General features: G+C 40.4%; 1 protein-coding gene across 1 annotated transcript; it reads right to left on the bottom strand.

The window, feature by feature from the left end:
- Positions 1-50: 50 nt before the first annotated feature.
- On the bottom strand, positions 51-12,470 carry LOC119574454 (histone-lysine N-methyltransferase 2D-like). The gene is given in 4 exon segments (XM_037921680.1): positions 51-3,804; positions 8,446-9,072; positions 9,075-11,548; positions 12,047-12,470. Coding segments are annotated over 4 exon segments (5,475 nt in total). The 5' UTR covers positions 12,214-12,470; the 3' UTR covers positions 51-1,597.
- Positions 12,471-12,500: the final 30 nt, after the last annotated feature.

The raw sequence follows: 12,500 nt of genomic DNA on the forward strand, positions 1-12,500 counted from the left end.
GATCAGGACAAAGTTCATGACAATGTGTTCATATAGTTTCAACCAATGGTTAGTTACAAGTATGGAATAGTCTGTGTCTTTTGGGAATGTTAAGGAACTTTAATGAGTATAAAGGGAGAGCATATACCCTAAATAAAAATTCAGTCTTTGAGATCATAATTCTGCTAAGTGAGAGTATTGACTAAGTCCTTCACAGTTACAAAATTGGATATAAACCAATAAATTAAATATACATAAAAATATTTCTGCTATGCATTTCCCTGCATATGCACTGAACCTGCCCATCTAAATGAGATACAGCAGCAAAAATACTGTTGACAGTTGTAATCCAACTTCCTCCTTGTATAAATCCTACAAGTAAAATGGTTATCTGATACTATGGTAAAACATGAGATGTCTGGTGCTTTCTGGATTGTATAAATGACTTTGTGCTTATGGTTGAAGGTCACATGGTCCAAAGTTCAATGGAATAATGCATGACTTTGGCCTGCTGCACAAACAGGAGATGGTTGTGCAAGACTGTGTGTACCCCTGAGACGAGTAGTACCTTTGTATTTCCTTGGGCAGCTGAGCAGAAACCAAGGTGCAGCAGATTTCAAAAGACACAAAATCCTTTCACTATAACTTACACTATAGACAGCAGTACATTTCAGATAAAATCCAGTTATATATTCCAGAGAAAATCAGCAATTTCAAATCCATTTCAACACTACAATAATCAGTCTTTCATAATTAAGAAAAAAATCTTGGCTTTTAGAGTCAAAATCCCTGACTTCTTTTATAAGAATGATCAGTTCTGTTGGTTTTATGAGCTGATGAGTGAAGTTGTGTTTAAATCTTACAAGTATGAATCATATACAAATTACAAATCACCTCCAGCTTTGAAACCAACAAACTGGAATGAAATTGGATTTGTAAGTGTAACAAAGTGAAGACTGCAGTGATGCATCAACATTCAATCAAGACAACAGCCTGGATCAAGTCAAGTTTACTGAACATCAGACAAGAAAAATATATATTTATGAAACACAGATACAAGAACCTATTTATAAAACCCCAAAGCCCTAAGAGCATGCATGCTTGAAGGCTGGCAATATGTCAGTCTCGCAGAGGTCTGAGGGTAAACTGCTCATAGGTTCTACACTTTCTGTCACCAATATTGCCCATCCACAGCCAGTCTATTGGCACTACACCAATGGGGTGGGAGGGCACAATTGGTGAGTTGTGTACAATGCAAATCATTTAACATGTCAGAGCATTCCTTTCAAAAATACAGCTAAAGTGACAATATCTAATTTTTAGACTGACAACATGAAAGTTTTCTATATATTTTGTAAAGCTAAACTTATGACAGAAACTGGAATTTTGAAGACAAAGCACAAAAATGTCATGGCAAGATGACAATGGTCATAGAGCAAAAAAAATTAGAATTTATTAAGTACTAGTCATATTACCATCAGCATAAATAAGCATAGCTCATCAGCCAGCGCAAGAAAAAGAAAAAAAAAGGGTCAACAGGCTGTTGTCTCCCACAAGCAGGTATAAAATATTTGAGCATCATTATTTATCATCCATTACGACTAGATTAAGCCTCATGTCAGAGGGCTGTTTCCATCGATTCCTTTTCCTCTGTATTATTATTATTCTGTGCAGGGGGTTGTTCACCCTCCTGTGTTGTGTCAGAGGTAATCATTGATACGTCTGGTGGTTGTGGGGGTTGATCAAGGGTTGTATTAGGAGTTGAGTGGGCAACCTCTTCAACATTCTCAACAGGGGAAGATGAAGGTGAATAAGATGCTGCTGCTTGAGAACTACAAGGCTCACTGTAAGCCCGAGTTAAAGGACCTCTCACACTCTGGACATTCCTCCGATCTGGGCTTCCCACACTGCTATCCTCTTCTTCCTCATCATCTTCATCCTCCTCTTCCTCTTCCTCTTCTTCAAACTCCTCTCCTCCATGGTCCTCTAGAATTGTTGTACTAATAATCTCTGTTTTGGGGGTACGGAACCTACGGCCACTGCCAAAGCGACTCTGGAACAAGAGTGCTCGGGCTGTGTTACGAGAGGAAGGAGGCATGATGACACCTTCACTTCTAACAGGTGCAGGTGTTGGTTGAGGTGGTTTCACAACAGGAGCAGGTGGTGGGGAGTACCCATAAATGCCTGGACGTGATGCTTTCAACATCTCCACTGCTGATATTCTCTGGTTTCCCCCAGCAGAACTCATACTCTGGTTGAGAATCATTTTCTTAAAATCCACTCGGGTTGTTTGTTTTGGGGTAGAGGAGAGAGGCTGAGACTGCTGATTTTGCTGAGCTTGTGTTATTTGCATCTGCTGGTTCTGATGTGCACTTGCAGATTTACCTGTAGAAAACTGACTGGGTTTTGAAGGTTCATACTTCATAGATGATTCCTCGGATAAATTCTGATATGGTAAAGGAGGCTCCACTTCTGTGGGAGAATCATCATCCTGTGCACTGGGTTGGGTCTGGTAGAGAGATGGTGACTCTCTGTGGGATACCCCAGACTGTTGCTGGGGCACCTGTTGGTCAGGAGGCCAAGCACCATAGGTAGTTTGTGCCTGAGGTCTTACAGTATATGATGGCAAGGGGCTCACTCCAAATACAGCAGGAGAAGTACTGCGACTAGATGAGGGAGTGTTATTCTGACTGGTGAAATCCCCTGTGGGGCCAGCCATTGTACCTCTATGATAATTATAATACTGAGGGTGACGCATGGCAGCATACAGTTCCTCACGACTCATGTAGCGCCGTCCACGAGAAAGATCACAAGCATTTAATTCTGTCTCCTCAGACATTACATTCTGGGCTGTGGGATTAACAGCAACAAAGGATGACTGGCTACTGTCCGGAGGAGATACTGGTGTTGTAGGCAGAGATCTTGGTCCCACACCCACACTAGCCTGATGTTGCTGATGGAGTTGTTGCTGTTGCTGTTGCTGCTGCTGTTGTTGCTGCTGTTGCTGCTGTTGTTGCTGTTGCTGCTGCTGTTGTATAGTCTGATGCTGTGCTCTACGGCTATAATAATATACCTCAGCAGATGGACTACTACGGTAACTATGATCTCCAGACATTTCACTAGAATAAGAGGAGTTCATGTCAGATGATCCAGTGTCAGGAGAAGGATAGCGTATAAAAGAGGAGTCATCCGCATGCACCAGCTTCCTTGCTCCTTTCTGTGAAGCTGCTTTGAATCCTCCATCATCATCATCAGCACTCTCCTCCTTATTCTTCTTCTTTCTTCTTAAGGGTAATGTCCAGAACCACTTTTTCTTTAATGGTTTTTCAGTTTTAGCTTCTTTTTTCTTTTTCTCCTTGTCCTTTTCTTTGTCTTTTTTGCTAGATTTATCCTTCTTGTCTAAAACCTTCTCTGGTGTACTGGGATTGGAGGCAGCTGACCTTCTTAGTCCCCTGCTGTCCATTCCAGCTGTGTATGAAGCAACACTGGATCTCCTGGATAACTGCTGTTTTTGCTGTTGCTGCTGTTCCTGTTGCTGCTGTTGCTGTTGAGCAATCTGTGGATCAAAAGATTGCCTCCTGGAAGGTGGTAGAGAGCTGTAGCCCCTTTGGTGCCTTCCAAAGCCAGCAGGCAAAGTCTGGCCAACTTGTACATGTCGTGTCATCCCAATCCTGCCATAAATATCACTGTCTATGAGATTGTGGTGATCGTTGTAGGGAGGAGGTGAGGTGGACATGGGACGCGGGGGCTGCTGCTCCCTTCCGCCTCGACCCTCGACAACCAAGCCCACACTCTGGAGGCTGCGCTGTGACCCATACATCATACCTGAAGATAGTCATTGTTTTAAGGCATGCACTTTAAAAACATTCTTTTGTTTGAGTTCTGATACTGATTTGCTTTAAAATTAATTTATTTCAATTCATTCTTTATCTTGAAAATTCTCTCAATTATATCATGCAGTGTGTGACTTTATTTTATTCAATATTCTAAGTTTCAGTAAGACAAAAAAGCACCATTGAGATAATTATATGGAGATTTTTGAAGATTTATATGCTCATCAGATCAACATTTTAAACTGAAATGGGAGTCTTTACATATTCTCGATTACAGACTATTATTAGAAACAGTACTGATTACTCTCAAAATGCATCCAAATAACATAAAAGTTTAAGAATACTCACCATAATTCACTACACACAACTGAGTTGCATGAGCACAGCATCACAAAAGAATGATTAAAATTCCATTTCATTTTTTTTAATTAGGAAAAAAGGTTAGTCCAGGTCAGTCAGCTTAAGTCATGGTTTCCAGCAGTTTATAAAAAACAAGCACCATAAATAACTCTGTGAAGGTGTACCACTCTGGCATTGTTGATGTCAGTGCCATCATTGTTTAAGAGAACAGAACAAGCTTCCATTAATCAGTAATACTCACATTCCATATGGAGACATAACAGACACCACAGTAGATCACAAACAACTTTCCTGATCATACTATTGTTACATCTAAACATACATTATCTCTAAAACTAATCATAATAAAGAAGTATTTCAGTTGCAAAAAATTATTCAGATTCTTTATTTCTTGTTTTTTGATAATAGAGTTCCACAAATAAATTTTTGGGGAAAATTCCCTGCAGCATCTTAATTATTTAATATTATTATTATTATTATTAATCTATTCAATTATTATTCTATACTTTTTGTTTTGCAGCTATATATCATATTCGAAGATTAAATGTACATGTTTATGTCCACATTGTAACTGAAATGTAACGTGAATGTTGCATTATCAAGCCTATTCATGCTGAGGCTTAGACATGGTCACTAGTTCATGCAGTCAAGTCTGGTCAGGCACAGGTCAGATCACACGGACAGACATGCAAGTAATAAGCATCTCATGATAAATCCTGCCACGTTGCTCTAGCTTCATGATCTAATCATTAGATTTATGTAATATCATCAATATTTTTAAAGCACATATAACCAATCATGAGCCAGTCAGTTTGTTAGCAAGGTTCATCTATGAAATTCAAGGGAACTAGGAGCAAACAAAAACACTGTATCGGTGGGAGGCACATGTATTAAGGGACTTGGTACAAGGCATGGTGAACCTCACATGCTGGCTAACAAAAAGAGACAACAGGCAAGGTGGAGCTTGTGGGAATGTCCAATGTGCTAAACTCTAATCCCACAGGAAAGAAACAGATACCAGTGGTCCTTGGGAAAATCTTTTTTCTTCAAATGATTTATGTGTGCAACATTACAATTGGGAGTATACCATGGACAAGGTATGCATCAATTAGAAATATTGCACATTTTCCCCTTGTAAGTGCCTGTCTAAATTTCTCATAAGCAACATTTATAATAATAATTTACCATTTTAACACAAACCATAGACAAGCAGACTAAAATATCCCAATGTATTGGGATCTTTCTGCATAATTAAGCATCACTTTGAAAACATCTGATCCCAGTAACCTCTAAGAGGAATGAACCACCAGGTTTAAGAAGACTGATTAGGAATTTCAAGAGTAAGAGAGATGGGAGAGACACAAAGAAGAAAGTTTCACTTGATATCTGCCTCTGTCTCCTGTTCCCATAAGCATGACAGCTCACCCATCCTGGTGTACCAATCAGAAAACAAAACCCAAGCATCACCACAATGCCTCCACCAACCCCTTTCCCACTATTTCCACCCTGCCTGGAGTTTACACAAAAGGGAAAAGAGAGAGCTATCATGTAAGACATACCATCATTTTCTTAATATTAAAAACAGTTCCACTTGGAACTTTTCTTAGATACTAACTACATTTAGAAGACTAATCTAGAGAGCAATAACTTATTTAGTCAATGTTTAGCCACCGAATATCAGTGGTTTGTCATAAATCATTACTTACATCAGTGACTCCCAACATTAGAATTATGCACAGCTTAAGGAATCTTGCAATTTTAATAGTGGAAACAAAATGAAAATGGATACATACAAAATGTATTCAATGTTTCTTAGTATGGACTGATCAAATACCTACTTTGTCATAGCTCAAAGAATGCCATACGGGAAATGAGGAAAATCCACATTTCTTTCTTTTCAAAAGGTGTCATCACCAAGACTAGCTATGATGAGGTTTCCCAAAATTAAAAGAACTATACACTTACTGCAAAGGAATTTAAAACCCCTCCTTAATCTAAACATGCTTTAAGATATTCTGTTAACCATGAAAGATTTCATCCTAATTTTTGTGAACATTTACATTATTCTATTTCAATCCAGTAATGAAAAGCCAATTAGCAAACAGATGAAAATCACAAACTTATGCATGCATACACAGTAATATTGGTGAGTCCTGAATTGGAGATCATATATGTGTTTCATTGAAAAAATAAGATGAAATTTCATCTCCAAAACAGCAGCCTTTCAATTTGGAAGACTACATTCCACTGGGTCCTTTGAACCTTACCAAACTAGATAATCTCAACAAAACAACATGACCTCTATGATCCAATAAAGTTTTTAAAAAATAAGAGGCAGTCTAAATCTAACAATATTGTACTTTATCACAAAACATAACATAAACACATAATAATATATGTGGAGAAACACATCAAATATAAAAATGCATGTCATATTATAGTTTTCTTGGAGAAATAACAAAAAAACAAATAAGAAGACTGTGTCCCTCAGCACTGGAAGTCATGAAACATAGTGGAGCTGGGACAGTGATTAAGATTCGTATTGGAGAATCAAGTGCAATGCTAAGCAATAAATGTGCAAAAGAGTACCATGGACAAAGTGGTAAACATGCGTAGGTACAAAGCAGTGTCACTAGGGGCAGTTGGTTGTATAGCTCAAATCTCTGAACTTGGTGCACACAGCAAAAAAAATCACGAATGTTTGTATATGAAGCAAATGAAAATGAAGTATAATGTATGCAATTGTACTGAAACATGGTTTTGTTTCAAGCCACTTTTATAATAACTGATGTTTTCAAACAATTCCAATATGAAACACGTTAGTATGAATACATATAAATAAAAGAAATTTTCACTTCTATTTCACATTTTTTTATCAGTGTAGTGTTCTATCTGTGGTGGTCTTTGTGTGTTACTGTAGTATTTTCATTGTATTTTGTTGCTTTTTTCATTACCTAGCCTTGTTGGCAGATACAATACAATTTACAATATTATGTACTTTGAACTGTGCCAGATTCTTATTGAAATCTGCCTCTTATGTTATAAACTAAAATGTACTACAAAATGGTAGCAAATCTTCCTAAGAGGTTGTAGTTTGTACTTTAAAAATCTTTTCTGAAAATTAATTATGCTGATAAACGCTAATAATATACTGTACCACCAAAAGGTATACTAACTTGCAGTTAAAATATATTTGCAAAATTTGCCCATTTGCACAAACAAGAGCTTTTGACAGAACTAGAACATACTGCAACCTAGAAAACGATTACACAGCTAGGAAAGTACCGTTCATCAGCTACTAGTATACACAGCAGTACTTGGTTAGTTTCACTACAGGAAAAAAATGGCACTTATGTGACGATTAACATTACCTTGAGTGATTCACACTGACTAGGGAAGGGGATGGAATAATTTTGCTTAACTGACTATATCAAAGGCTAAGAGTAGCCACCCTGATGTCTTTACCAAATCTCAGTATCTGTTACTGGAGATGGAGGCTTTTTCACAATCCCAACAACCCTTGGTCTGGTGCCAGCACTCAAGCTGAACTTTGACACTGGGCTGAATTTGGATTTATTTTCATTCTTAATGGCCTCATCTTTCACCTTGTTCTCCTTACTTGTACCTGCAGCTTTTGGGGATTTTAATTCATTTACTACCGCTGGATTAACCATGACCTGAGCTCCATAGAATCTGCGCCTGAGTGTATTGGGGTTAACTATTTGACCTGGACTAAAAGGACTAACTGGGCGTTTCTGTGCCAGAGTCTTGCCTCGACCCAAACCTTGCCCTGCATATTTATGACTATCAAGAGAAAAGTTGAGCCTTCTATAGGTATTACTGGAATTTCCAACAGTAGCCCTTGGTCCATGGATTGTACTATTGTTTATCACTGGAAGTTCATAATGCACAGAATTGATATTGGCATGGCCTTCACCTCGATGGAATAGACTATTTGTAGCTTCTGACAAAGGGGCAGTGGCCAACTTGTAACTATTATTTCTTTGAAATGGACTAGGAATTGATCTTGCCATTTCCGTATTTGAGACTTTAATGTGATCTAATCTGAAATTACCCTTGGATGCAAAGTCATTTGACAGTTTACCATATTTAACCTGCTCTGATGTTGGCACTGAACTAGTGTAAGTAGAAGCTACAGGTTTCTGGGAAGCTAAGCGGGCATGGGCCAAGGCTAACAATACACGATCTGTTGAAGGGTCAAGGTCTTGATCTAAACATGGTGCCTGTGAAAGTGCACTACTGAAGTGAGTACCTGAATCTGTGCGCAGGTGGGGGTGAGTTAGGGCCATTGTGCTGGGTTGGGCCCCACGCCTAGGACTGGAGGTTACAGGACCTTGCACAGGGGTGGGTGCCCGGGAGGTGGTACCCCCAGGTGGGTATCCATGTGCACTCTGAGGACGCTGGGGAATCTTAGCTGATGACTGACTGCCCTGAGTGGACTGTGGGGGAGGTGTTGCCACCTGAGCCGTCTGACCTTGAACATGTACATAGGCTCCAGCACGCTGACTTCTAGGAGACATAGGTGCTCCCTGAGATGCCATGATCACACCAGCAGAAGTAATAACAGGCTGTGCTTGTGCAGTTTGCTGGTGTAACTGTTGACGTGCCTGGAATACCTCTTGCTGAGTCTGGTATATGGGTTGTTGTTGCAAAAGCATCTGCTGCTGATGTAAATGTCTCTGAGCTTCTTCCTTTGTCTGATAAATCTGCTGTTGCAAATGCTGCTGTTGCAACTGCTGCTGTTGCTGCCGCTGCTGCAACTGTTGTTGTTGTTGTAACTGTTGTTGCTGTAGCTGTTGCTGCTGTAGTTGCTGTTGTTGTAGTTGCTGTTGCTGTAGCTGCTGTTGCTGTAATTGTTGTTGTTGTAATTGTTGTTGTGTAACTGCTGTTGCTGTAGCTGCAACTGCTGCTGTTGAACTGCCCTCTGTGCCTCCTGTCGTGCTTGAAATATCTGCTGCTGCTGTTTCAGGTGCTGTTGTTGCTGGGTGGTCCCATAAATACTATTTGAGCTTCCAGCAACACTTTCAAGTTTATGCTTCTCTGCATAACTCTGTTCATCTTCAGTTTTTGAAGCAAAGGCTACTTGTCTTTGACTACTTGGTGATTGCGGCTGTTGTAATGTTTGCTGCAGTCGTTGGTGAGGCAGTGACTGAGGTGGGCGAGACTGTTGGCCTGTCAAACTTGTTGATTGTAATGATGGTGCAGGTGCCATGCTCACAGCAAGGGGAACAGTGGTGGGAGCACTAGTGCCTTTTGGGTGCATGGGGTACAAGCCTGGTTTTATCTGCTGCTGTTCTGTGGAGGTGTGTAAAACAGGTTGTGAAGCTGTGCTGGAAATTGTTTGTACAGATGGTGTCATGTGAGACTGAGTAGCTGTTGTTATCTGAGGTTGAGGAGTTGATATTACTTGTAAAGGTGTTGTGAGAGACTGTGTAGATGGAACAGTCTGTACAGCTGGGGCAGCTTGTGATTTTACATGGGGTAATGTCTGGGAAGAGGGGACTGTATGAGGTTGTGAAGAAGGAGCTTTAGAAGTTACAGACTGAGACAAACTGGCTTGCACTGGGGTCTGGGTCTGGGTCTGGGTCTGGGTTTGGGTTTGAGTATGAGGCTGAGGGGCAAATTGTGTGGCTGAAGTAGGGAGGGGCTGCTGAGGCCTGTGTGCCATTGGATGTGGTTGAGGTGCTGTAATAGTAGTAGAGCTAGTCGTTGGAGGTGGTGGCAGCGGTGTGTGCAATATACTACTTGGTGCAGTAGAAACAGAAGACTTCATGTGGGACACAGTCATTGTTTGAGAAATACTGGTACCTCCTGAAGCTTGAGGTTGTGTTGTATTTACAACCTGTTTGATGTATGGACCAGGTTCAAAAGATGAGTGTCCTTTGCGTCGTGGTAAACTGTCCGATGAATAAACAACCTTTCCATCCGAGTTCAACGTTACCCGAGCACCTGGCTTTGATGGATTGACTTTCCTTCTCTCCAAAGAGTTAGTTGGTGTAATTACAACATTTTGCTTAACACTGGTGGGTACTGCACTGAATGGGTGTGAAGCAGTTGTTGTTGGAGGAGGAAGTTCCTTGTAGGATACTAATTCAGAACTGTGTGTCTGAGTTTTCTCACTTTGAGATTTTGACAGTTCCTCTTTTGATAATTGCTTTTGTAGTTCAGCCTTCTGCTTGTCATCACTCTCTTGTGATAACCTTTTTTCTCGTTCAGCTTGTTTGACCAATGAAGGCCTAATCAACACAGGCTGTTCAGGGTCTGGGCGGGCTGGGGAGGCTACTGCTGCTGTATGCATAATACCTTTTAGGTGGGCGTTGATGTCCCCATCCTTACTGCGTGGAATGACAGTGAGTGTTGGGGTATAGCCATGTGGTAAATGTGGCAACTTTGACAGAGTGTCTTTCTTTTCACTGCTACCATCATCTACAACACTTCTACCACCTCCAGTAGCACCTCCACCTTTTGCACCAGTATTGTGAAAAGAGTGCAGCTTTGCAGTAACACCAGAAGTACTACTCTGACTGGCAAGGGTGCCATGAGATCCCTGAGCAGGTGCTTGCTGTCCCTGGTTATCAAGCTGCGATCCTGAACTATCACGAGAAAGAGGAACACTCCCGGACCTGACACTTTCATCATCACTCTGTGGAGGAGTTATAACACACATGGAAGGGATACGACTTGAATTTATGGTTGTCTTCACACGGAATATTTCCTGCCTATCAACTTCCAGGTCTGACTCAGAGAATTCAAGCTCTGGTGATGGTAGACTAGGCTGGCGAGGACTTGTGGGTTCTGTGGGAGAACTGGAGGTCTCTCTACCACTATCACCATCCCGAGAACTCCTGCTGTCTCCATCCTGACTCCCACTCTTATCTGGCACATCCCCAGCCACATCTTCACGAGAGGAAGTGGATCCATTCACATGAATTACTGTAATCACACTTTCACGATTTTCTTGTTTTCTCTCTAAAGAGCTCACCCTTTGTGGTGGCTTAGGAGGGGTCTTTTTCTCTGGGTTCCTCATGACAACAGTGCCCAAGCTTGCTGAACTGTTCGTTGTGCCAGTGCTTCCCTTTCCAAAAAGCTCGTACTCACTTTCACTAGCCAGTTTATTCCCTTCGTAACTAACAGAACGCAGGCCACTATCTATATGGAATGATGTGTAATAGCCTTCTGTATCACAAGAATAGGCTGAGCTTGTGTCATCATCTAAAAATGGAATATCTTGAATGTCTTGGGTGGGAGTTAAAGTGCCGTCACTTGCATGGGAAGAGGTTGAGGGCAAGTCGTCTGTTGTTCTAGAGTTTGTTCTCTGATTGCTTGAAGGAGAAGATGATCTGATTTGTAAGGACCTGCAAATATTGATCATATACAATTAACGGGTGCCCTAGAGCAATGAAACAAAATTACCAATAATTCAGGAAAAATGAGCTGTGTGACACTCGCACTGTAAATGCTAATCTGAACCATCTCAAATACAAATGCTTTTCCAGATTTTTTGAAAAATCTTTGAGTTACATTATCACCTAAGATTTCATTACAAGCATGCAAGTCAAGAGCGAGATAAACTTGAATTGTACCTTTTAAATATGGTTCACTGTTCATATGAGTATTTCATTCCCAAAGCTTTGTCTTTATTGCTTCCCATGCCATTCTCCAATAGAAATGTTTTCATATATTCAATGATGACTGTCCATTCATGTCAACGTTCTTTCTGGACAAGTGTGGGATTTCATTCTTGATCTCTAGAACATCATACTTAGCATGCATCAAAATAAAACTAAACAGGGGGAGGGAGGATGATCTGAGGGAAAGTACAATAACAAAAAAAAAAGGAGAAAAGCACTTACTCTGACTGGATGGAGTCTTGCTCAAGAGAAGATGTAGGAGATGCAACTGGTCGGTGATGATCCGATTCTACAGACGTCCTGGTGCTGGAGGAAGCAGACCAGTTACCAGAGGAAGAGTGTGTCGCGTCGTCTCTTGTGCCTGCCCTGGAGGAAGGCCATGACATCATATCTAAATCTTTTTTTTCTTTTTCTTTTTTAGCTTTTACAGTGATTTAATCAACCAAAAGAGGCTTCTGGAGTTAAAGCATATATTTTAAAAAACATTTAAGTCAACAGGCTTTCCAAGAGATGGCATCAAGAGTCTTTTTTTTTTTTTTTGTTCTTTATTTCTTCTACTTATTCTTGTTTTGAAAATTCAAGACAAAGCATGAACCATTAAAGCTGGAAGGTAGATATCTTAATGTACTTGGTAACACTTTCAAAATAATAAAAGATATGAGAAACGCTTACATTA

Source organism: Penaeus monodon, chromosome 6, assembly GCF_015228065.2.
Source record: "Penaeus monodon isolate SGIC_2016 chromosome 6, NSTDA_Pmon_1, whole genome shotgun sequence".
Lineage (NCBI taxonomy): Eukaryota > Metazoa > Arthropoda > Malacostraca > Decapoda > Penaeidae > Penaeus > Penaeus monodon.